Source organism: Daphnia pulex, chromosome 11 (assembly GCF_021134715.1).
Source record: "Daphnia pulex isolate KAP4 chromosome 11, ASM2113471v1".
Classification (NCBI taxonomy): Eukaryota; Metazoa; Arthropoda; class Branchiopoda; order Diplostraca; family Daphniidae; genus Daphnia; species Daphnia pulex.
In genome coordinates, this window is record NC_060027.1 from 2,879,791 (window position 1) to 2,902,166 (window position 22,376).

At 38.5% G+C, this 22,376-nt stretch overlaps 5 protein-coding genes and 2 long non-coding RNA genes across 8 annotated transcripts; 6 read left to right on the forward strand and 1 right to left on the reverse strand.

Moving 5' to 3' along the window:
• The first annotated feature begins 22 nt into the window (after window positions 1-22).
• Window positions 23-5,891, forward strand: LOC124208082 (glutamate receptor ionotropic, delta-2-like). 2 transcript variants are annotated; one of them, XM_046605792.1, is made up of 16 exons: window positions 23-578; window positions 776-1,010; window positions 1,071-1,600; window positions 1,659-2,116; window positions 2,183-2,409; window positions 2,471-2,998; window positions 3,065-3,263; window positions 3,356-3,868; window positions 3,946-4,052; window positions 4,114-4,201; window positions 4,262-4,420; window positions 4,512-4,647; window positions 4,714-4,934; window positions 5,018-5,143; window positions 5,207-5,355; window positions 5,422-5,891. In XM_046605792.1, the coding sequence occupies exons 8-16, from the start codon at window positions 3,677-3,679 to the stop codon at window positions 5,648-5,650; spliced, it is 1,407 nt and encodes a 468-aa protein (XP_046461748.1). In that variant the 5' UTR covers window positions 23-578; window positions 776-1,010; window positions 1,071-1,600; window positions 1,659-2,116; window positions 2,183-2,409; window positions 2,471-2,998; window positions 3,065-3,263; window positions 3,356-3,676; the 3' UTR covers window positions 5,651-5,891. The 2 variants fall into 2 exon arrangements, with proteins under 2 accessions (XP_046461748.1, XP_046461749.1); XM_046605793.1 differs by having other exon boundaries at window positions 23-437; window positions 496-578; window positions 3,065-3,868.
• On the forward strand, window positions 799-1,831 carry LOC124207644 (serine/threonine-protein kinase/endoribonuclease ire-1-like). The gene is made up of 3 exons (XM_046605216.1): window positions 799-1,010; window positions 1,071-1,600; window positions 1,659-1,831. Exons 1-3 carry the CDS (start codon window positions 799-801, stop codon window positions 1,829-1,831), a joined length of 915 nt encoding a protein of 304 aa, XP_046461172.1.
• Window positions 5,892-6,929: 1,038 nt separating the features above from the next.
• On the forward strand, window positions 6,930-10,077 carry LOC124208080. Its single transcript, XM_046605791.1, has 9 exons — window positions 6,930-7,534; window positions 7,650-7,955; window positions 8,047-8,221; window positions 8,303-8,478; window positions 8,553-8,727; window positions 8,800-8,975; window positions 9,056-9,227; window positions 9,302-9,450; window positions 9,604-10,077. The coding sequence occupies exons 1-9, from the start codon at window positions 7,481-7,483 to the stop codon at window positions 9,751-9,753; spliced, it is 1,533 nt and encodes a 510-aa protein (XP_046461747.1). The 5' UTR covers window positions 6,930-7,480; the 3' UTR covers window positions 9,754-10,077.
• Window positions 10,078-10,418: 341 nt separating this feature from the next.
• Window positions 10,419-14,068, forward strand: LOC124208084. The gene is made up of 10 exons (XM_046605796.1): window positions 10,419-10,921; window positions 10,981-11,497; window positions 11,609-11,920; window positions 11,995-12,163; window positions 12,231-12,415; window positions 12,544-12,712; window positions 12,781-12,947; window positions 13,008-13,164; window positions 13,251-13,408; window positions 13,492-14,068. Exons 2-10 carry the CDS (start codon window positions 11,444-11,446, stop codon window positions 13,630-13,632), a joined length of 1,512 nt encoding a protein of 503 aa, XP_046461752.1. The 5' UTR covers window positions 10,419-10,921; window positions 10,981-11,443; the 3' UTR covers window positions 13,633-14,068.
• Window positions 14,069-14,221: 153 nt separating this feature from the next.
• On the forward strand, window positions 14,222-17,309 carry LOC124208083 (sodium-dependent phosphate transport protein 2B-like). Its single transcript, XM_046605794.1, has 10 exons — window positions 14,222-14,579; window positions 14,638-14,917; window positions 14,984-15,158; window positions 15,220-15,360; window positions 15,425-15,556; window positions 15,625-15,816; window positions 15,877-16,013; window positions 16,109-16,214; window positions 16,281-16,412; window positions 16,472-17,309. Exons 3-10 carry the CDS (start codon window positions 15,026-15,028, stop codon window positions 17,224-17,226), a joined length of 1,728 nt encoding a protein of 575 aa, XP_046461750.1. The 5' UTR covers window positions 14,222-14,579; window positions 14,638-14,917; window positions 14,984-15,025; the 3' UTR covers window positions 17,227-17,309.
• Window positions 17,310-17,810: 501 nt separating this feature from the next.
• LOC124208085 lies at window positions 17,811-19,825 on the forward strand. Its single transcript, XR_006880276.1, has 5 exons — window positions 17,811-17,923; window positions 18,223-18,332; window positions 18,639-18,742; window positions 18,904-19,231; window positions 19,334-19,825. It is a non-coding gene; the product is annotated as an uncharacterized LOC124208085 (long non-coding RNA).
• Window positions 19,826-20,288: 463 nt separating this feature from the next.
• LOC124208088 lies at window positions 20,289-22,374 on the reverse strand. Its single transcript, XR_006880277.1, has 5 exons — window positions 22,234-22,374; window positions 21,965-22,141; window positions 21,735-21,878; window positions 21,328-21,615; window positions 20,289-20,480 (listed from the first exon to the last, which is right to left on the reverse strand). It is a non-coding gene; the product is annotated as an uncharacterized LOC124208088 (long non-coding RNA).
• Window positions 22,375-22,376: the final 2 nt, after the last annotated feature.

Sequence of the window (22,376 nt, forward strand, 5' to 3'; positions counted from 1 at the left end):
TTAAAGGTAGGGCAAATGCATCACTATTCTTCCTCTTTGACTGTTTCTATGACGTATAGTACGGAATACGATTATTATCTGATTCGTGCTGGTTGGAACTCTTTTCAGTGTATTTGTTGACTCAGTTAGGGTTCATTCAAAAACTCAATTGTGAAACGACTGCAGATCAGGCCCTGTTTTGTGCTCCACAACTTTGTTTGTGGGTCTAAACAATCAGATTCGCAAAATATGTTAACCTTTAATCAATTAAAACAAGCTTAAGTATGGCCAAGAGGAACCTTCCGCCACACCGACATATCTTATCATCGTGTAAGTTAAATTAAGCTGACGACAACGGTTATAATGTATAACTGGCAACAGATTACACAACCACTGATTCGTATTCAAGATATCGGGAAGGAGGGAGGGCGGAGAGGCGGTTTACAAAGACCAAGAAGGTAACCTGATAAGCTATAAAAGTGTTCATTGCGCCAATACGGTTTAATTTAAACAGAGATCGATGTGGCGAGAATACTTTGGCACATCGTAACAATTGTCTCCCGTGTTTGGTTCAGTCCCGAAAGCTTCTACACTTCCAGGTAAATTGTTTAAGACAACAATCAATTTATCCCCGTTTAGTTTTAGCTTTTAGTAGCGAATGTGTGTAAAAGTCATAGTAAAAGAATATGGAACTGTATCATTTTTTTTTATCAGACTGATAAAAATCAAATGCTGTTGCTTTAAGCAGCTTGTACTGGTTGTTCACTCGCTTTCTGTTTGTCTTTGCAAAATATAGACGGACGTACCAACGGAGCTGTAATGCTGCAATATGACAGGAGCAAAATTCTAGGGAACGGCACATTTGCTACCGTCTTTTGGGGCACTTGGAATGGAGAGGCCGTGGCCGTCAAACGAATCGAAATGCACAAATTGAATAAAAGATTCAAAGACAGGGAAGAGGTAGCCATGCGACAAATGAACCATCAAAACGTCCTAAAACTCAAGGAAGTACAGGAAAATGAGGATTTTAAGTATACAATTATTTACATTATGTCTCGAATGATTTATAATCATTTCTCTAAATAATCTAGATTACTAATTCTAGAACTCTGCATTGGAACGGTGCGTGATTACGTCAACGACGTTAACGACGAGAAAAAGTTCAATCAAAAGATGCCGATCGAGGTTGAAGCGCTGATACAAATGACCAATGGGCTGGCTTACATCCATTCCCAGCATTTTGTCCATCGTGATATCAAACCGGAGAACGTCTTGATATCCTCCTCGTATGTGTTGAAAATCTCTGACTTTGGAGTCAGCAAGCCCACACAGCCGACCGGAAGTTTCTCAGTGACTAGTGGCCCTCAAGGAACGAAAACTTACTTTGCTCCGGAATATCTGCGACTAGAGCATCAAGAATCGCAGGAAAGAAAAAACATCAGAGCGGACAAATCGATCGACATCTTTTCTTTGGGCTGCCTCTTTTTCACTTACATAATGAGAAAGGGGCCGTACGCTCACCTGTTCGCAACACCAGGAATGCAGTTCAATTCCAAAGAAAACTACGACATTGACGTCACTAATAATATTCTCATGGACAAAAAGTTTCTAGAAAAGAACGGTAAAATTTAATTAGCCAACGTTTTAGCGGTAGTTTCAATTATTTGTTTTGGTTTAAGGACTATCAAAGGGACACTACGCGTTTAAAATGATTGACGGAATGACCAAAGCCAAGTCTGAGGATCGCTGGGGCTTGGACGAAAAGAAATTTGGTTCCAACTCTCAGACAGTTATTGAAACTCTGAAACTAGAACAACGACGTCAAAATGGACCGAAGCAGACCGTAGTGTAGAGACCCAACATAATTTTTTTTAAATAACAATTCAACTCGCATAATCTGAAAATATAATAATTCAGTGGCCTCACAGTGTGCTATCTTAATCTAACGTTTTATCACCTATCATGCTTAAAGGTCAAATTTAGATGTACAATTGTAAAGCCATCCCTATTAGATAAGATTGATATCTAGTCGTAATGCTTTCTAATCAGATGACATCGGAAAGGAGAAAACGGAGGAATAAACGGTGCAACGTTGTGCGGCTCTGAAACAAGAACATGGAAACATCTGAATCTGCAGGTAACTTTTACCCAATGTAAAAACAAATAATTCATCCTAATGCGAGTGATTTGTTTACTGGACTAGGGATTCAAGGAAAAGTCTTACAGTATGACAGACAAAACATGTTGGGGAAAGGCACGTTTGCAGCCGTCTTTTCGGGCACTCTGGATGGACAGCCAGTCGCCGTCGAACGAATTCTCCTGTACAATTTGAATAAAAATTTCAAAACCAGGGAAGAAGCTGCCATGAGAATAATGGATCACCCCGAACGTTCTGAAACTGCTGGACGTTAGAGAAGATGCCGATTTCAAGTGATATTTATCAATTCTACTCTGAATAATTTTCTATTATGACGTTATTCTATATTTGTAGGTATTTGATACTGGAAATTTGCATTGGGACTGTCCGCAATTACATTGACGGTGATGAAAAGTTTAGCGGTAAAATGCCGTCCGAGATTGAAGCTTTGTGGCAAATGGCCAACGGGCTTGCTTACATCCATTCCAAAGATATTGTCCATTGAGATATCAAGCCAGACAACGTGCTCATTTCTTCCTCGTTCGCTCTTAAAATCTCCGACTTTGGTGTCAGCAAACCCACCCAACCAACCGGAAGTTTCTCTTCAAACAGCGGCGCCAAAGGAACCAGGATTTACTACGCTCCGGAGCTATCTGCGACTGGAAGACAAGACCCTCTCCCCGGAAGAGAAGAAAACCATCAGAGCGGACAAATCGATCGACATCTTTTCTTTGGGTTGCCTCTTTTTCAATTACATAACCAGAAAAAGCCCTTACAATTATGTGTTCGCCACGCCCAAAAAGCAATACTACTCCATTGACGATTTCACCAGTGACGTCACCACCAACATCCGCAATGGGAAAAAATTTCTAAAAGACAATGGTATAAGTTGATGCCTTCATTAAAAATGGTAAACTGTTTAACAATTTCTTTGCTTTTAACTTTCAGGACTACCCAGTGGGCACTACGCTTTTAAAATGATTGACGGAATGACCAAAGCCGATTCCAAAGATCGTTTGGGATCGAATGAAAAGAAAACTAGGGTCTAACCCTGAAACAGTAATTGAAATTCTCAAGAAAGAAAAGAAAGAAATGTGACACCAATTGAAATAAAGCAAAAATAAGAAGAGAAATGCACTCAAAACAAGTACCGTAACCTTTTGACCTTTGTTTTAAAATTTTTAAAAAGTAAATTTTACAATGAGCGACCTCACGAATGCATTATGTTTGGATATATAGAACAATCGTAACCCGGGAAACGTTGCGTGCCATCCGTGCGGCGGACTCGACGGACCCGGCTTCCACATATGTGTGCGTCACACTGTATACCTGTCTCCTGTCCCTTAATAAAATACTCTCATTTATGAGATGGGCTTTCAAATGCCCTGAGAGATCATGAAAAAATTACCATTCAGCCATACCCATAAGGGTATTTCTGAATTCAAGTAATCGATAGGCAGCCATGTACAGGGAACGCAGGCCCTCGAATAGAATTCCCTGGAAATAGTGGACAGCGGAAAATCAAACGGATAACTTGATCGACAAATTCGTGGTGGTCAGATGCTTGACGGAAACCAGCACGTGAAAATGAAAGCGACAAGGGTGTTCCCAGTGTTTTACGTGCTGCTACATTCCCTCGTGATTGCGAGTTGTGATTGGAAAGTTGGAGGTGTCCCCGAAGGTACTGCCAGTCAACTGTCAAAGCCGCGCAATCATTTACAAGGAAAGGAATTGCAAATCGTTGCAGGCCATGTAAGTTCATTTGAAAATCTGTGACAATTATTCTACTGCTAAATCAATCGATTATAAGATACTAAATAATTCGATAGTTTCCACCACCGATTGTAATTTCAAGAAATTCTTCCGGACAAGTAATTGGATATTCTGGCGTGTTGGTTCACCAACTCCTCTACCTCTCCCAGAGTTTAAAATTCACGTAAGTAAAATCATTATCAGATTGCGATTAAATTTGTTAAGTGATTGGTGAAAATGTTTAGGTACAAAATATTTCCAGCGGCGGTTAACACAAATGGAGTCAAAATCAACGGAACTTGGAATGGCATAATAGGAACTCTTCTAAGAGAAGTAAATATCAAAATGTATTTTCGATTGCGTGCATATTAAAATACCTGATTTCTTTTCCAGGAAGCCGACTTGGGTCTAGTGCCGGTAGCTATTTCTCTAGAACGGTACCAAGCTATTGACTTTTGCGGATTGGTTGGTGGGGACTTCACCGGCCTTTTAGTCAAATATCCTACCTCTGCCGTTTCCTATACTGCCACCATCGACGTGTTCACTATTGGAGTAAAACACCCAATTAATTAACTAATTGAATTTCTCTTTCACTTATACAGTTATACTAACAATTTTTTTAAACAAATTAAAATGGCTGTAGACCTGGTTCGGATTCATAATATGTGCAACCGTTATTGCCGGATTTTATCTCATACTGACCTTCATGGCCAAAAAATTACTCGAGTCTCTGGCACTTGTCGAACGTATCGCAGCAAACGCCAGAGTAGTTGCAAACGGTAACTTTTGTTAGCGCTAAAATTGTAATTTTAAAAAGTTTTCTGTGTGTTGTGTATGTATCGAAGGAGGAGGCTCTCGATTCGGCCAGTGGTCGCAACACCTTCTACTCTTCACCTGGAGTCTGGTAGCTTTCGTCTTCGTCAAAACCTACACTTCCACTTTAACGTCCCATTACTTGTCGACGATCTACAAAAGTCCGGAAATCAATACCTTTGCAGACCTGGCAGCTTCCACAACCTACAAGGCAACCGTCGGAGTCGGATCAATCCAAGAAATTGATTTATTGGTTATTTTCATACCTCCTAAAGTGGAACGAGATTTAGTGCTTATCGTTTTAATTTTTGTTGTGGGATTAATCCTATTTTTAAGATGGCGAAGACGGGGGATCTGAAACGCGTTGCTGACAATCTGAGCAAGTGTCCAGATTGCAGGAAATTCAGCTTGGACGAACTGGCCTTACCCGTTTTAGAGAAGGATCACTATGTTGCGATAACGGTATAAAATTCTTTAAAAGATATATTGCTGCTCAGAATTTACTTACGATTTGTTTGCCATTAGCCAACGAAAGTTGGAAGAGCTTTAATGCAAAAGTATTCGTCCGAGAGAGGCCACTGTCGCCTCACAATGGCGAAAGAATTATTTTCGTGGAAGCCCATGTATTTTGCTGTTCCAAAATCCAGTCCTTATCAGGAGGAAATTAATCGAGAGTAATTTTATTATAATTAAGTCATAGTTCTTTATTTGAATAATTTCAGAAACGACATCTGGTTTAGGTCCTTATGGTTTCATGCTGCTGGACTACACGATTATTGGTATTTTAAGCTTGAAAAGTTTCCACGGAACTGCCAGCTGAATTACAACAACAAAGGAGTCGTGACGAAAAGATCCAGTAGAAGCCGACTTAAACTTCAGCAATTTTACTTGCCATTTTTAATTCTTTTCAGTGGTTTCATGCTGGCCATCGTCCAGTTTTGTCGCGAAAGATTTATTCATTCGCGATAAGGACTTATTTTCCTTTACAAGATACTTAGATAGTATGTATATCGCAACACTCCGTTATTTTTAAATACTATAAAGTAAAAAGGACTACATAAAACTTTAATAGTTGTTCTTTGATCATTGTGTAAAATTCAAAATATGTTAATTATTATTTCTGTATACATCATCAGTTTAAGCCTTATATTGTATATACGCTGGTACAGGTTGTTTACTGGGCTTAAGTTGGAGTCAAATAAAGACAAAAGGAAGGATGAAGTTGTATTCTTCTTTCGATTTTTGAAAATTTACCACCCTGACAGCCCCCTCCCCAAGTCCACCGTTCAAAGTATAGAGGGTACTGGTGTAGCAGAAATCGCCGAAACAAACAGACGACGACACCACCATTCCAAGGCCATTCTTTTAAACGTGGTCTGGCTCACTGGCTGGGCTGTTTTGATGTAATCAGTAAAACCGTAAAACCTAGCAATCGCTTTGAAGTGAATGGATAAATTAGATATGTACCAATACATAAGGTATTTTAGCTTTAGTTGTTGATTATTAGTTTAGAGTTCTTTTTGCCTTATTTAGATTTGTTTTCCATATTAAAATATTCTGATTCCGATGTTATTCATGCATATCTCATCACCAGCACGTCCAGTTGTTCCTGAGACTGCACCTCCTTGTGTACATATACCTACTTTCTCTACTTACGGAAAAACAAGACCTAGAATGTGCTTAAACATGATGAATCTAGGCTGGCAGCTACGAATGTCAAGGTATGAGGATTACATTGGTGTATTTTTACGCAGTCATGTTTCATGATTCTGGAACAGGTGTCATTCTTGTGAGGATCTTCAAAAAGCTATTCAAACAACTGCATCTCAGTCATGAATATTTCAAAGGAATGGTGTCCATCCATCAATTCAAAGAAACAAGATTATGATGTTGAAACTAACCTAAGCTTCTATAAGGGAAAGTATTATTTTTCTAGATAACATTCAGTTTTTGAGATCTCAATTTATGCTTTTTGCTTGCAGGACTGCAACAGATATGGTATGCTCATCGCTCAAGTTTCCCGAAAGAATTAAGAGAAGATGAGAAAAATTTCAAGCTTATCCAAAATATTGTGGACCAGTCGTGAGTCAGTCAGTCATGGAAACTCTTGAAAGGTAAAGTTGTTCGATCTTACCATGTTGGAACCTAAATCGTAACGCTGGAATTGTGCATCATACCGTCTTTCCTAGTAACAGGTTCCTTCCGCTTCCCTTGAACAATGTACTGGATCTTCTTCCGGCGAGTCACATTTAAATGTATTAGTCACCAAAAACATTTTCAAACACTTTAACGTCGCCATAATCGGAAACTCACACAAGGCGAGTTCCGGTGCATCTGGCTTTCGTTTCCAACGCAACATGTTTGCGTTTCGTTGAAGAAAGTCCCACCTTTTTCAGAATAAGTCACTGGAAACTTTTCTGATGAGAAGTGAGCGATAGCGAGTGACGCACAGCGCGCAGATCCCACATCTGTCGACGCAAGTGTCCATTCAAAGAAAATAATTTCTAAACCTGCAAGACGCACGAGACATAACGCGCGTATTTTTCTAGCAAGTTTGAAAGCTCCGAAATCGCTCAACCGTTAATTAAAACAGACTTCCACAAAATTCAGAGCTGGCGCTGTACAACTTTGCGTTTACGTTATGTATCGAGAAAAACTGAAGCAGCTGCTGCATCCTCTCTGCGGTGTGAAATTTAGAACACTTGCTTCAGCACTTGAAGGTGGAACTTCAGCTATATAAATGACCATTTAATTGACGTTGGCAACTCATAGCGCGACCTGGCACTTACTGACGAGGACATGAAACTAAACGCAATTTTTGTCGCAGTGGCCGTTTGCTTCGCCATTATCGGGGTAAGTTTACTTGTGATTTAATAAATGTTTTAAGGTGAATTATGCTATATCTTGTGCTTTGGTATTATTTTATTTGATGGCGCAGTTGTAATATTCTATGTGTAATGTTAAATAGGAAGCGGCCGTAACAACAACGAAAAAAATGACAACGAAAAAAACAACGACAACGATAAAAACATCTACACCTCCGCCAGCAAACCAATCGTATAAAGTTTGTAGTGACACTAATTCAACTTCGGCCAGTGGGTCCGTTCAACCTCTAGCTGGACTAACACCGAATACAACAGCACCAAGAACCTGCAACTTTAACATTAACGCACCGGTCGGCCAGCAAGTTCAGTTGATCTGCTGGGCCGTCAGTCTTTCTACATTGAAGTTGAGCCAAGCTGGATTTTCACCAGTAGTAATAAATTCACTGACAGTAAGCGAATCATTTTACATTAGTAGATATCTGTAAGAATTATGATTTTAAGTGACAGTAATTTTAGTAATTTCTGAATTTTCTAATTTAGTTTAACGATGTCATCGATATTTTCCAAACCGGTGACTACATCGTACCAAACAGGGTTTACACCTCTAAACAAAATACGTTTTCTATGACATATCGGGTCGTCAATGCAAAGGACTTCTTTAATTGTACTTGGACAGCAATGACAGCGCCAGCGTCAACAGGAACGAACTTCAGATGTAACAATAATTCTAAATTTATTTTGTTTTGTTCCCATAGGAACCATATAGTTGATGTCCTTGTATTTCATCACATTTCAGGGTGTCGTGATGAGCAGACATCAGCGTCCAATGGGGCCATTTCAACCGTTCAAGAGACAAATACTAATGACGATTGGTATAGAGTGTGTCCTTTCTTCATCAATTCTACGCCTGGTCGTCTAACGCAGATGTCTTGCTCGGCAGTCAGCGCTAAATCACTTTTACCTTTTACAACTGTAAGACAATTTATCTCAATAATAGATTTGTTTATAAATCATATATAAATAATATATCTTAAACAAACTTTAAGTTCGAAGGAGCTTTCGTTAGGAGCTTTATGACGTGGCTACCGTACGGTTCAGTGAACAGGTTGACTGCAAGTGGAAGTCGAGCAGATTTGCTCGTTCGTTATTATAAAACTGACCAACTTAATTGTCAATGGAAATCGATAACCCCATCCTCTACGACTACATCAGACGCCAACCGTAATAATGAATTGCAAGACATTTTGGCCAAAATGTTCATTGATTAACGACAGTTGTTGTACTTTAATTCAGTTTGCCTTCGTGGACCGTCGAGAGACTCAAACGGAACTATCCAGCAGCTAGGTAATCTACCGTTATCAGCTGGACAATCGAAGTGGTGTCTTTTCTCTATCATCGTACCTGCCGATAAGAAAGTTCAGGTGTCATGCTCCGTCGTCAACTTGGTTTCACAATACAGTTATTTGATGGTGAGTAATGAATTAATGATCGATAAAAGACCACTACCGTCTAGAACATTCACGAAAAAGATTTTGGCTTTAAATTAAAGTTTGACGGAGTTACCGAAGTACCTACTCCCTCTACTGGCTTGTTGCCTACTTTGAACAGGATTTATACTTCGATCAAGAATCGAATAGACGTAGCGACTTCTTATATGAATGGAGACGAGTTTACTTGTAAATGGAACACAGTAACAATCTCAGCGACGACGCCATTTACTCGTGATTACAATTTTCAATACGGTTTTGTTCATCAAGATTTGCCTATAAAAAGTTTGTTTATATTTCAATTTCAGTTTGCGTTCAGGGAGAGACAACGGTGGCAGGGTCAATTAAATCAAATGCGGTAGAAACGGCTTCTTCTAGAGCGTGCCGCTTCAACATCAAGGCACCTTCGAGCAAGCGCGTCAAGATTAACTGTCCGACCGTCAACAGCCCCGATAACGTAAAGCATTTTCTTTTAAAAAAAATGGGATTAAAAATGTTGAACTATGTGTGCTGGCTTCTGCCGTAATAGTTGAAACATTACTACATTTGGAATTAAGACAAAAGTAGAAAAGGAAAATCTAATTCTTATATGTTTTAACTTGATTTACAGATGTTATTGCAATATGATGCGTTCGGTAACAACAATACCCTGGCATCGCCGATGGTCGCCCAAACCAGTTATACATCGAATAGCAATGAAATCGTGCTATTCGCAATTATGAACTCAGTCATGTTGAATTGTACGTGGACATTCGTTTAAATTGCGATGAAGACTGGACGTGCGTTATCATCTATGAATTGCGCAGTTTTGTGTTGACCTTTCTCAATTTCTTCGTTGGCAAGACTTTGTTAAAAAAGAAAAATAACAAAAAATTTTAAAACACTATAATCAATAAGACGACCGTAAAGATGAAGGGAAAACTATTCAAATTGATGTATTTGATTTGTTACTCCCTGATGAGAAATTCTTTTCGACAGGACGTACTGATTGATATAACCAATTTACCAAATCAATTTTCGTCAATTTAATTTTCATAATCATGGTACAAGGCATTGAGTTCAATATATACTTGTTTATCAAACAGCTATAGGTTCTTTTTCTCGAAAAATGGACGTACGCTCCTATACCAAATAAGAATGCCTAATATTATAATTTTTTACAATCAGTCAAAATTAGTTAAACAGTTGAGTCATAATTTTATAGGGTTGCTGTGAGTGTTTCTACAATGTTGTGCTGACTAAAGAGATGTCGCAGTTATTCTGACGGTCTGACCTCAATAAACGAAAAAGGTGCAACGCACATGCGTAATACTAGCATATAGTCGTCGTGGAATTGAGCGCATGTGTATTGAGTTTATGTGACTCATTTTTCAAATTTTCGTTGCACATGCTTTAGAACGACTATGAACTAGTGCAGCACTAACCACATTTTGTACAAGCTGTGCGTCTGGTTCGAAACGAGAGTTCCACTCATCTCGTTGGAAAACTCATGTCATACAGATTTACAGGCAAATGGATTTTTATAACAAGATTTCATTGGCTTGTATGTGGCAGTGCCACGTATGAATATAGTTAACTATCCCACTTGTCGCTATAAAAATTTATTATCTGAGCATTTCTAGTCGTCCTTCGTGGCAAAGGAGGAAAACGACTAAATCGAACCAATTTTTTCTCCCCCCTCCCCAAATTTAAGTTCTCTTTTGAAAACCCGCGCGATGAAAATCCATGATGGCGGCTAAATTGGCGGGAATGGGTGAGGAATGAAGCAAGATGGTCGTCGCGCGAATTTGATATAACAAAGACGTTTGACCTTCAGTCAGGAATGTTTTTGATACTTCCGAATTTATGATTGCATAGTTCACCCAACATATACTTTTACTGTGTGTGTAGCTTAATATTAAGTGTTTCACGATCAGTCGTAATTAAAAGTGAGTTATAATTTATAAACTCGTAATTGGTCATTTTTAAAAGCTTTAAATGTTTCTAGTGCTGAAAATGGAGCTGTCACTATGCTATCACTGGTCGCGACTATTTCGACCTCAAACGGGAAAGTGGCAGCGCAAATGCGATATACCTACATTTGTCATCGTGAAATCCTTCTCATGGATTGGATTTGTATCTGTTTCATATTCAAATTTGCTTTAGTGCATGTATTAGAAGCCCCACCAAAGCATTATTCTACTGTGAATTAGTGTAGCACTGCAGTGTGATTACAGCCAGACCTGCTGTAAGTCAACCCAAGCTCTGCGTCTGTTTCAAAACTACAGCTCCACCCAGGTCTGTCGAAAACTATGACATATCATCGAAACTGATCTGGGAATGCAGTTTTCCTCCAGCTGATTCTACTAGGTTCCATTTTCAATGCAATATGTGAATTTAGCTATATACCTTGCTGTTTCACAGACAATACTTCAGAGCATTTCTTGCCACTCTTTCGATAAGGTTCCAGAATGAAGTTGTCCCTGATGTTCTTCTTCATCGTTTGCTTAGCAGTCATTGCTGTGGTAAGAATTTGTTCCACAAAGAGAATGTATAAGACTATGTATTATTATCACGACTCGTAATGCTTTTGTCTTTTTCTAAAAAATAACGTAACGTTTGACCTGAATCTGTAGAAAGCTCAGACAAAAACAATTCTGAAGTTAACGACGACTAAGGCAGGCGTGAAACCTGTTACCACAACAGCTTCCCCGGCTATAAAATCCTATAAAGTTTGCCGTGACACAACTTCAACAGCGGCTAGTGGATCCATTCAGCCCTTAGACGGGCTAACACCGGTGGCAACCGGACCACCGAAGACCTGCAATTTCACCATCACCGCACCTACAAACCATTCAGTTCAGATGTCTTGCTCGCTTGCAAATCTGACTGTTACATCTATTTTCTTCAATGCTTCATCCTCATCCACATTTTCAAGTTCATTGATCGTAAGAAATCTAAAATTTAGAAACGTAACTACTTAAGCGACATATGTCGATTAACGTCCGTGTGGTTTTTTTAGTTGGACGGAATCCTCGACATTTACTACAATAATATAATCGTACCAAATAGGGTATATACTTCGTACAAAAACCAAATGACTGTAAATTATCGAGTGCTCAACGCAACAGACAAATTTGATTGCAAATGGACAACAATTAAGGCGCCCACGACAACGAGAGATTTCAAATGTGATTTATAATTTGTATCCCTTGGCAGTTCTCAATAATGGCCGAAATATTTGTTTTAAATTTTTAGGGTGTCGAGATAGTGAGACGGATGCAACCAATGGATCCATTCAAGCTATACGTGAAACTTTGAATGGAACAACTTACAAGAACGTAGCTAGACTTTGTCCTTTCTTCATCAATTTACCATCCAATGGTCAAATCCAGATGTCTTGCCCGTTCAATTCCTCATCTCAGAATTTTCTTCTACTGACAGTAAGAAATAATTATATAACTACGTTTCTGTAATAGTGTGTTAAAATTATTCAGATTTGACACTAATTATAATTATAATGATCATTACTAGGCCTTTATTTTTTTTTATGTTTGGTTCGTTAAAATAGTTCAGATCTGCCAGTGATTTTTATTTCTTTCAATCTAAATTCAACAAGACCGCTACAAATAGAAATCAAGTAGATTTACTGTCGTTGCGTAAAATTACCGATACTGATACTCCAATTAGTTGTAACTGGACCACGACAGCATCCACCACAGCAACTACAAATTTCAAGTGTAATCTCTATCCTACTTATTTAAAACCCAAAACAATGCATGGCACTTTTTTTAAATTCAATATTTAGACTGCGTTCACGTACAATCAACGGCCAAAAACGGGACCATTTCATCAATAGCTAAAACGACTGACTCAAACATTACTTGTTTATTCTCCGTCTTCGCTTCCCTTGGTCAGCGCATTCAGATCTCTTGCACAAATGTCAACTTATTACGTCGTGACAGTAGTCTGATAGTAAGTATATTAAAGTTAAATTTACAAATTAACAGGTTAGCAACACTCACACATTTTTAGTTATCTGAAAACGGTGAAATCGTTGCAAGGCCATCCTTGAACGATGTTTACATGACAATTACCAATCGATTAGATGTTATATCTATGTTAAGCAAAGGTGATTCGTTTCGATGTAACTGGACGACGGTAAAAATCCCGCCAACGTCTAATTTCAAATGTAATATTTCAGCTGCAGCACTTTAGAAATGCTTTGTCTGTTCTAATTAAAAAGTGTTTTGAATATTTCGTGTCTTCTATGTTTAGTATGCCGAGATGGAGAGGCAAAGGTAGCCCCTGGATCAATTACACCTTTTATTAATACAATAGTAGGAGGAGAACCTAGGATATGTCGCTTTACCATCGTCGCACCTTTGAATAAACGGGTTCGATTGTCTTGCCCGGTCTCCAGCATTGATATAACAGTGAGTAAATCTATTCTTTTCTATTCAGAGCACTTTTCCTGTTCTTTTGCAATTTCAATATGTAAATTTTATCTTCATTATAGCTGTTTGAATTCAACCCCTTCACCTCAATTATCGATATATCTGTCGTCAACAAGGTTTATACATCAACGAGAAATGAAATGAACCTGTTATCGGTAATAAGGAACTCATTTGAGTTGAATTGCACTTGGAAGTTCGTGTAAGCATATTTGTATAACGGTCCTGGAATGTGTGTTTCCCTCAATAATTGTCGGAAATGAATGACGGGAAAAAGAGAAGAAAGCGCAGAAAAGATTTATTGTCAAAGTAAACGACTATATCCCAACCCCGAAATTTAATACCTTGCAGGCCGTAAAGATTGATTCACCCAATATTCCTTCAATTAAATTTTCTTCAATTTAATTTTCTTCAATTTAATTTTCTTATTCATGGTACAAGGTTTTCCCTATTTCAATAGTGTAGCTACCCTCTATGTGAGTTCAATACGCTTATTGTTTGTTATGAGCAACAATTACTGTTTTTCCTTTAGATTTTCTTTCTCTCCAGTAGCTACATAGTACATACGCAAAATATTATGCTGTGACACAAGTAAGGAAATATTTAATAATCACTTGGGAATAAAATAAGCCATATGCCTAAGCAAAGTCTTATTTTGCTTCTTAACAACCTGTAACTTTTGAAAATTTCAATATTCCTCAAATTATGTATGCTATGAAGCATGGGCATACTCAACATAGATTTGACATGGCTTAATCACAGAGTGTCATAATTCGTCTTTTCCCTAGCTTATTAGGCTGCTGTTGTTACTCTTTCAACATGACGTCGTTTTCTCCTGGACTATGAAGCGCCAAGTTGTGCGATGAGCAGATCGAGTGCGAAGGATTTTCTGAAGACGTCGTCATTTTATTCCATTCGTTTCTAGAAACATTTTAAATTTTTAACTGCTTTTTTATAAAATTTTCTTTAAAAATAATTTTTACAGGCGCGGAAACCTTTCTTTAGTTTCAATATCAAAATAATTTCTCCGTATTTCTCCGTCGGTCGTTTTACCAATGTTTGTTCTTCTTCTTGGAAAGACTCGCTCAGACTCGTCAGTTTACCACCTAGCTGCTCCGCGCGCGCCAGTAAACGACGTTTTAGGACATTTACGGTAAGCTAAAATTCATTCTCAAACAATTCATTCTCAACTAACTTGCATCTCACCGTAGTTTGACTAGAAAGTGCGAGACAAACAAGAACACAATTTTGGCTTTTCTTCAAGGAATTAAATATCATTGTTGAACTCAAGATAACGGGGACGACAGGGACGAAAGGAAGGCAGGCTTTTGGTGTGTGGAAAATTTTGTACAACAACAAAGAATGAGGTTAAAAGGACGAGGGAGTATTTTTCTTGCACTGATACGAAAATATCTGATCGAATATCAAGTTGAAGGACTTCACTTGTAGAATTCACAAATGTGAGGACACACCTCTTTGCAGTTCACTCCTGTAAGCAAATTTTCATTTTTTAAATAACTCGATTGAAACTAAAAGAAAAATGTTGACACGGCGAAGGCTAAGAAAACAAAATTGGTGTCGAGGAAGAAAAATTGATTGATGGAGACGATTAGAGGCAAAACGTCTTACGGCACAATCAGCAGCAGCAGTGGTGCCGGCCCAAAAGTGGAGTCATGTGACGTCGATCCATGGGCGATCGTTGATCTTGTGGACGATTCCGAGAAATGGACAGGTATGGATAAATTTCAGTCTTTCTTAAATATGAAAATTTAAATGGTTCTGTGTTTTTATAGACATGACCACCAAAGAAAAAGTCTTGCATCTTTTGGGCATTGGACTCAAGATACTTGGTGCTATCGCCTTATTGTATTTCTTCATATGCTCACTTGACTTACTGGCCAATGCATTCCGTCTGAGTTCCGGTAAAACTGCTGGTAAGTGTTTTTCTTTTATAGTTAGTACTAAATCGAAAATGCTAAATATGCTTTTGTTTTACAGGTAAAATTTTTCAGCAAAGTGAACTGATGCAGAATCCAGCCGTTGGATTAATGATCGGAATTTTAGTTACAGTTCTCGTCTTGAGTTCTTCAACTTCAACTTCCATCATAGTAAGCATGGTTGGCGCTAATGGTAATTAAAAAATTATAGTTAAACCGCATAATCTTATGCAAACAAAATTTATCTCATTTTGAGCTTAGTTTTGACGGTAGGCATGGCGATTCCAATCATTATGGGCGCCAACATAGGAACTTCAGTAACCAATCTGATAGTCTCTTTCGCTGAAATCGCCAATAAGAACGAATTCCGACGAGCTTTTGCCGGGGCTGCTGTCGACGACATTTTTAATTGGATAACAGTGTTCGTCCTGTTTACTGTCGAAATCGTTTGTCGTAAGTCCTCTGATCCGTACATAATCTAATTTATTATTTATTTTGCTTCTTACTTTTAAGAACCTATATTCGGCATCGGTTATTTGGAATGCATCAGCGGGATTGTAGTTCGGAATATTTACAATTCGTCGTCCATAGGGAACGGAATTAACATTTTGAAAGCAATAACAGATCCTGCTGTGGACCTTATCGTACAGGTAAAATTCAAAAACGAAATTTGAATCAATATAAGTGAGGAGTTACTTTTTATTACAAATCCGAACTCAATTAATTGCAAATGTTCTTTTTACAGCTGGATCCAAACGTTTTAAAAGGCTGGGCTAGCGATGACCCAATGTATGAAAATTCTTCACTGATACAGCAGTGTGGTGGAAATATCACCGATCCTGTCCCGTGCAGTAATTTTCACGCGGCAAATATTAACCCTTTTATTGTTACATAACACGAATACTAATTTGATTCAGGCGGGATATTTGTATTCGAAAACACGGGAATGAAAGACTGGACAAGCGGATTGATTATCTTGGCCATTTCGCTTACCATTCTTTGCGGTAGCCTGGTATTTCTAGTGAAGATCCTTCATTCCGTGATGAAAGGTAAACATTTTCTATGCAAATTAAGTCAAGCCAGTAATTCATATGTTAAAAAATCGCAGGACACATAGCCAACGTCGTCAAACACGTTATCAATGGAGAGATTCCTTACGTTCCATGGCTCGCAGGTTACATAGCGATGCTTGTCGGAGCGGGGATGACTTTTGTAGTCCGGTCAAGCTTGGTGTTCACTTCGGCGCTGGATCCGCTCATCGGAGTTGGATTCATTTCCATTGAACGAGTCTATGCGCTGACGTTGGGCTCCAACATTGGTGCGACTACAACTGCTCTCCTTGCGGCCTTTGCGGCTTCACCTGACGCCCTGCACGACACCCTGCAAATAGCTCTTGTTCATTTGTTATTCAACGTCACAGGCATTTTGCTTTTCTATCCCATCCCTTTTATGCGGATACCCATTCCGATGGCCAAATTCATGGGTGACGTCACTGCCAAATATCGATGGTTTTCCGTTCTGTGTCTTGTCGGTTTGTTTCTCCTTTTGCCCGCCACCGTTTTGGGTCTATCTATCGCTGGCACTGCCACACTTAAGTGCGCTGGTATACCGCTCTTAATCGTCCTCATCGTGATCGTTGTCATCAATATTTTCCAAAGATATTGCCCGTCTTGCTTGCCAACCATCATGCGAAACTGGAGCTGGCTACCGGAATTTTGCCGATCGTTGGAGCCGTATGACCGTCAGTTCGCCAAATGTGCTTGCTGTAAACGATTCATAGACGAAGATGTTAAGACAAATAACATCGATTTCGTGGATTTAAAAGCTTCAGTTGCATTATTATCCGAGGTTAAGTCTGAATAAAAAAAAAACTAAGAAAAACTTCCGATAGTCGAAAATTGTCGTTGAAATAAAGTTGAACGTCACGTGCTATTGTGATTTTTGTAATGAAAGTAAAAATCACAGATATCCTTTCTGGATTCTGATACCTTGCTAACGCATATAAGCTGGCAATTTCTTTTTCCCATAAAAAAAAATGGGCAATACGGTAACTTTGATTGTTGGTCCAGATAATAATACAGGTAAAAACGAATAATAATGGAAGAATAATAGAATTATAATGTCTTGTCACAATTTTGTGATTACCTCTTCAAGTATTTAATTAATATCATCATAATTATGTTTCTACTGATCTTGCTAGATCATTAACCCTAATGTTTACTAATACTTATTAATTTGTTAATAAGTGTGTATACAATATTCGTGTGATCGTGTGACGCCGAAAACAACAGTTTATTTTTCCGTCCGACTCCCGACTAGTCGTCGTCCGTGGATTCTAAGGGCTGTCACTAGGTGGCTAAATATTTCAGTGTGTTTAGGTATTGAACTATTCAGCCTGTGTTGGTAGAGGGATGTAGGAGGGGGGGGGGGGTCACCATAGTTTCGACTTTCGAGACGAAAAATCCATTATCATTCTTTTTGTTCCGAGACGCTGGCCGAGAAGGTACTCTAGTCATCATTACTGTTGTACTTGTTTCTGAAATTGTTCTTCCCAAAAAAGGTAATTCCTGCTTTAATTTGAGGTTATCAAATGTAAATATTTTGTATGGGGGTTTAAGGGTTGATGGCTTTCAATTATTACTTGGTCACGTTTCCATGTGATATGATGTACATTTTCAAAATGGCGTCTCTTGCTGCATGATGCACGTTCTGTCACATGTAGAATTATTCAAGAACAGTACAAATAGTGTTGATTAGCTCTTGAATTCTAAGACTGAATTTTCTGAATTGAAATCCTATGATTTTGTTTCTGGTAGTAATTGAGTTTTTGTTTTTCTATGCACATCCTTATGGATTCAGCCTCTTTCATGTTTATGGCGCGTTGTCGCAGAGTTGTCATGAAGATGCATCTTAAGAGGGTCTCTACTATATTGGAAGACAAATGAGATAAAAAGTGGAAATCTGAAAAGGTAAAAAGTTCTCTTAATTTAAATCAGGTAGCATTCTTATTGTTTAAGATAAGTGACATTGTTTCATGCTACCATGACAGCTCTTGCGAAAAGTTGTTAGTTTGAATTAATCAGCGAGTTAGCCTGTTGCCTAAATTTTAGTCTTGATAAAGATAACTTCCAATAACTAGTTTTAATGAAGACAGCTTTTGTGAGAAAATCTGAATTAGCTTAAAATAGAAGGATGCAACTTTTTTAAGTGAACACAATTTTTTTTTGTATTTGAAAATGTTATTGGTTAATCAATGATGTTCTTTTCTTTTGTAGCATGCCTTTGTCACTTTGGTGTTGAAGCTGTTAGTGGTGGTGTCTGGTGTGCAGTGGTGTGAAAATTAAAGGCGATAGTAGGACGAGTGAGCATCTCCGACCCGGTAACAACTGCAGTATACTATTTGTCAACAACAGCATTTTTCCAATTTATAACCATAGGCAAATATTCATTTGTGTTACATGGAGTAATGAATAATTTTTTTTTCTATTTGTTAATATGCCACTAAGTGAATGGTAATGTTCAAATTATTTTTTTTTCCAGTCAACTATAGCGTCGTTCTGCTGTTGGTAATCGTTGATGGATGGGTCGACCACTGGTGTACCTGTGTTTCCTGAGGATGGCGGGTACCAAACCGTAACGCCGTTGTCTTCCTACTGAACAAAACTGAGAAGGTCGAATGTTACACAGCCACGTATGCTGCCCCAGTTTACTACACCGATGGGCACATGCTTACTCTACTTCAAGCTATTACCAAACAGAGGCTTCTAACTATAGGCGATGGAGATGAGTCGAGTGAGCATCTCTGACCCGGCAACAACTGCAGAACATTATTTGTCATCAACTACATTCTTTCAATTCTCGATCATGGGTAAATTCTATGTTTTTAGATTGAGTTTATATCAATTCTACTTTTTCTATATTAACATGCCCACTTATAACTGAATATTAATGTTAAGTATTTATTGTTTAGTTGGCTATGGCGTCGTTCTACCGTTGGTTATTGATAATTGCTGGGTCGACCACTGTTGTACCGATGTCTTGTGGGTATGGAGGATACCAAACCGCAACGTCGCCGCCTAACTACTCAACATACGCAACAACCAGTTACTACACCGAGGCCCACAAGTACTACTCCTATCCCAGCTACTATATCGAGGCAACAAAGTACTACACCATCAAGGCACCCCGAGTATTACACCACTACTTAGGTTTCTCCGACCTACTGTACCGAAGCTGCGAAGTATTCCACTGCCCCGAGCTACTATACCGTTAAGGGACTCGAATGTTACATCACAACCTTCGCTACTCCAGTTTTCTACAGGGAGGCTTTTACATACTAGATCCGAAATTTCTGATTGATTTATTTATGTTAAGTTTTTTCGTTCACATCTTGATAGTTAGCCTACTAGTAACTGGTAATCGTTGTTGATCTCAATGAGGAAATATATTTTTAAATGGAAAATTATCTTCTACGACTTATCTTAACACAATTGGCTTAGCAAATTGGCTTAACAAAAAACTTGCAAATAATTGTTGGTTGTTCATAACAGTTGAGCCTTGAGTATGTGGAAATGATAGGCAATTGCCTAACTTTTGAGTTGAAAATATATACATCTCCTTGACATTATTTTATTACAAGTTATATACAGCAATTACAAAACTAAGGAATTGTTTGTTGTCCCACCTCCACCCACAATTCCACCACGTTTTACAGTCACATACATACATACACATATACACACATACACTTAAGTTAACCCGTTAGCTGCCACGCCATACAACCCGTAGGTTGTTTTTCTACTACTCAACTACGCGCCACGTCAGAAGGATCCATGACCAAGGTGGGACTTGCCATTGCTGACAAGTCCGGGCTGACAAGAGGGGTGCATGGTGCATTGCCTGAAACAGGCGCCTCGCGGCAAGTTTTGGGCTTGGCGACTTTCCGACCCCGCGGCTTGTAAACCACGAGACCGAACAGCGCGGCCCGTGCAGGGGAGAACAAAGGCGTGGCAGCCAACGGGTTAACTAACACATAACGAATTAATACCAACAAGACGATGATCCACGTTGATGACGAGTCTCGGAATTCCATCTTCTCGACGTCTCCTCTGCATTACCTGAATAAAAACAAAACAATTCTTATTAAGTGACATGCCAATAAAAGTTACATAATAGTCACATAATACATATAAGTTCATTGATATGGTTTTTTTGCTCAAAACTTCAAAGGCGCACTTTAAATTGCTTAAAATCTACCTAACAATGTTGAGAACTGTACACATAACAAAGCTCACTTGCTAGTCTAAAAAAAAAAATTCCGGAAGTAGACCGGAAGTAACAACAGCGCCTCAACCATTGAGCTGTCATCAAATTAAACCACATATTCGTGATCTCCATGAAATTTGGGGTCGATTAGGTGTGATTTAAAAGAAATCCAAAATTTGGCCAAAATCGAGAATTTTCCTGAACTATAGTTCAGGAAAATTTTCAAAACCGGAAGTACGAAAACGTAGAAATAAAAACATGAACTTTACCACAAATTTAACGAGGATCACGAATATGTGGTTTGTTTGTGCGTCGAATGAATATTTACTGAACTACTGACTGAAATGAGAAAACCGGAAGTAGAAAAAAAAAGCAAAAATCGATAATTTAACAAGTGAGCTTTGTTGGCGGAATAGTTATCGTCAGTTACCACTAAAAAATTTCCACACAATAACTGCCGATAAATGTTTAAAGAGATGTGCAAAGTAACTAAAACTGACTGTTTTGACGGCTGAAAATTCGAAAAGCCCTCTAGCGTTAGAAAAAAAAACAACGTCTAAGTAACACTTCGTTAGCGCGCAATATAGCTAAAGCCTGATTTTGGAATTATTACACAGACACAGAGTTTAACGCAAGTAGATTATTACTACTACTAATTACTAGTAGATAATCTAAGAAAATAAGTAAATTGTCGGGTACCTGGGCATAATTCCGTGGAGAGTGACAGGCGGACGGAAGCGACTGGTCGTCAGTGAAGTACGACAAATTGTTAAGCAGCATAATAAGCAGAGCAGCTAGATGAGTGTGAGTAGCGAAGATAAGGATGGAGTAGAAAGTTGGTAGAAGTCACTCTTCTGTAATGGACAAAGGCCAGCATCAAGGATCTCTGTGCCAGGCCACACAATTCCAATAAAGAAACTGCGTTGTAGATTGACATCGGCGGCTGACTCGCGAAATCCAATGGCATACCACACAGCCTATGAATTCCTAAAGCAAAGAACAGAAAAAGGTTTTAACATTGCAGTGAGGCCCATAAATACCCACCACCAAGGTGGAATCCAAAGTGAATTACATGATAAAGCGAGAACATAGAAGCACACCTTTACCTCAATCTGTTGTAGGCTTCCTATTACTCGTTTCTTGAAGCTATGGAGTGGGAGATGCAGGGAATGTCAGCAATACAATTTCATGACGCAACAACCCCATCAAAAGTGTTCAAAGGTGTAAACATCTTTCAGGCAAGAATGAACCTGTTAAACAAAAGAGGCGTGAATTTTGAGATTATTTTATTGCATTGATGGATGATGAGGTAGTAAAATCAGAAGGTTATGCTTACCTGTAACCATATATCCAATTCCACAACTTTTGGGAAAAACAGCTAGAAGTTTTGTCTTAAATGTTAGAGGATGATGTAGATGAAGCTGAGAGTGTGAGTTGCAGAAAGTGTTGAGCAATTTGTTCTTAAAAAAGGGTCCAAATTTAATCTGATGACCAGACAGCAGGTACATTTTTTCTAGAATTCCAAGTAGTACACAATTAGTCAAGTACACAGTGAGTGATAGATAATTTGCTACTATGTAGTTAGAATAATCACAATAAGCTTACATGTAAATAATTGGTTGATTTTGGCAGTAAAACATGAAAATTCTAATACAGAAGATGACATAACTCGTTCACACATTTCGCCATTTTAAAAACAATACAACACCATCTAGCGGCACACTGGAAAATCCTTTGAATCGTAAAAA

Excerpts from the sequence above, each read along its gene's own strand:
- LOC124207644 (XM_046605216.1), top strand. The coding sequence starts at position 799 with ATGCTGCAATATGACAGGAGCAAAATTCTAGGGAACGGCACATTTGCT. Across the intron at positions 1,011-1,070 it reads CAGGAAAATGAGGATTTTAA|ATTACTAATTCTAGAACTCT; the intron begins GTATACAATTAT and ends TAAATAATCTAG. Across the intron at positions 1,601-1,658 it reads AAAGTTTCTAGAAAAGAACG|GACTATCAAAGGGACACTAC; the intron begins GTAAAATTTAAT and ends TTTTGGTTTAAG.
- LOC124208082 (XM_046605792.1), top strand. The coding sequence starts at position 3,677 with ATGCTTGACGGAAACCAGCACGTGAAAATGAAAGCGACAAGGGTGTTC. Across the intron at positions 4,421-4,511 it reads TCGACGTGTTCACTATTGGA|ACCTGGTTCGGATTCATAAT; the intron begins GTAAAACACCCA and ends AAATGGCTGTAG. Across the intron at positions 4,648-4,713 it reads CGCCAGAGTAGTTGCAAACG|GAGGAGGCTCTCGATTCGGC; the intron begins GTAACTTTTGTT and ends TATGTATCGAAG.
- LOC124208080 (XM_046605791.1), top strand. The coding sequence starts at position 7,481 with ATGAAACTAAACGCAATTTTTGTCGCAGTGGCCGTTTGCTTCGCCATT. Across the intron at positions 9,228-9,301 it reads AGCGACGACGCCATTTACTC|TTTGCGTTCAGGGAGAGACA; the intron begins GTGATTACAATT and ends TTTCAATTTCAG. Across the intron at positions 9,451-9,603 it reads CCGTCAACAGCCCCGATAAC|ATGTTATTGCAATATGATGC; the intron begins GTAAAGCATTTT and ends CTTGATTTACAG.
- LOC124208084 (XM_046605796.1), top strand. The coding sequence starts at position 11,444 with ATGAAGTTGTCCCTGATGTTCTTCTTCATCGTTTGCTTAGCAGTCATT. Across the intron at positions 11,921-11,994 it reads CATTTTCAAGTTCATTGATC|TTGGACGGAATCCTCGACAT; the intron begins GTAAGAAATCTA and ends TGGTTTTTTTAG. Across the intron at positions 12,713-12,780 it reads AGCAACTACAAATTTCAAGT|ACTGCGTTCACGTACAATCA; the intron begins GTAATCTCTATC and ends TTCAATATTTAG.
- LOC124208083 (XM_046605794.1), top strand. The coding sequence starts at position 15,026 with ATGGAGACGATTAGAGGCAAAACGTCTTACGGCACAATCAGCAGCAGC. Across the intron at positions 15,557-15,624 it reads AAGCATGGTTGGCGCTAATG|TTTTGACGGTAGGCATGGCG; the intron begins GTAATTAAAAAA and ends TTTTGAGCTTAG. Across the intron at positions 16,413-16,471 it reads CCTTCATTCCGTGATGAAAG|GACACATAGCCAACGTCGTC; the intron begins GTAAACATTTTC and ends AAAAAATCGCAG.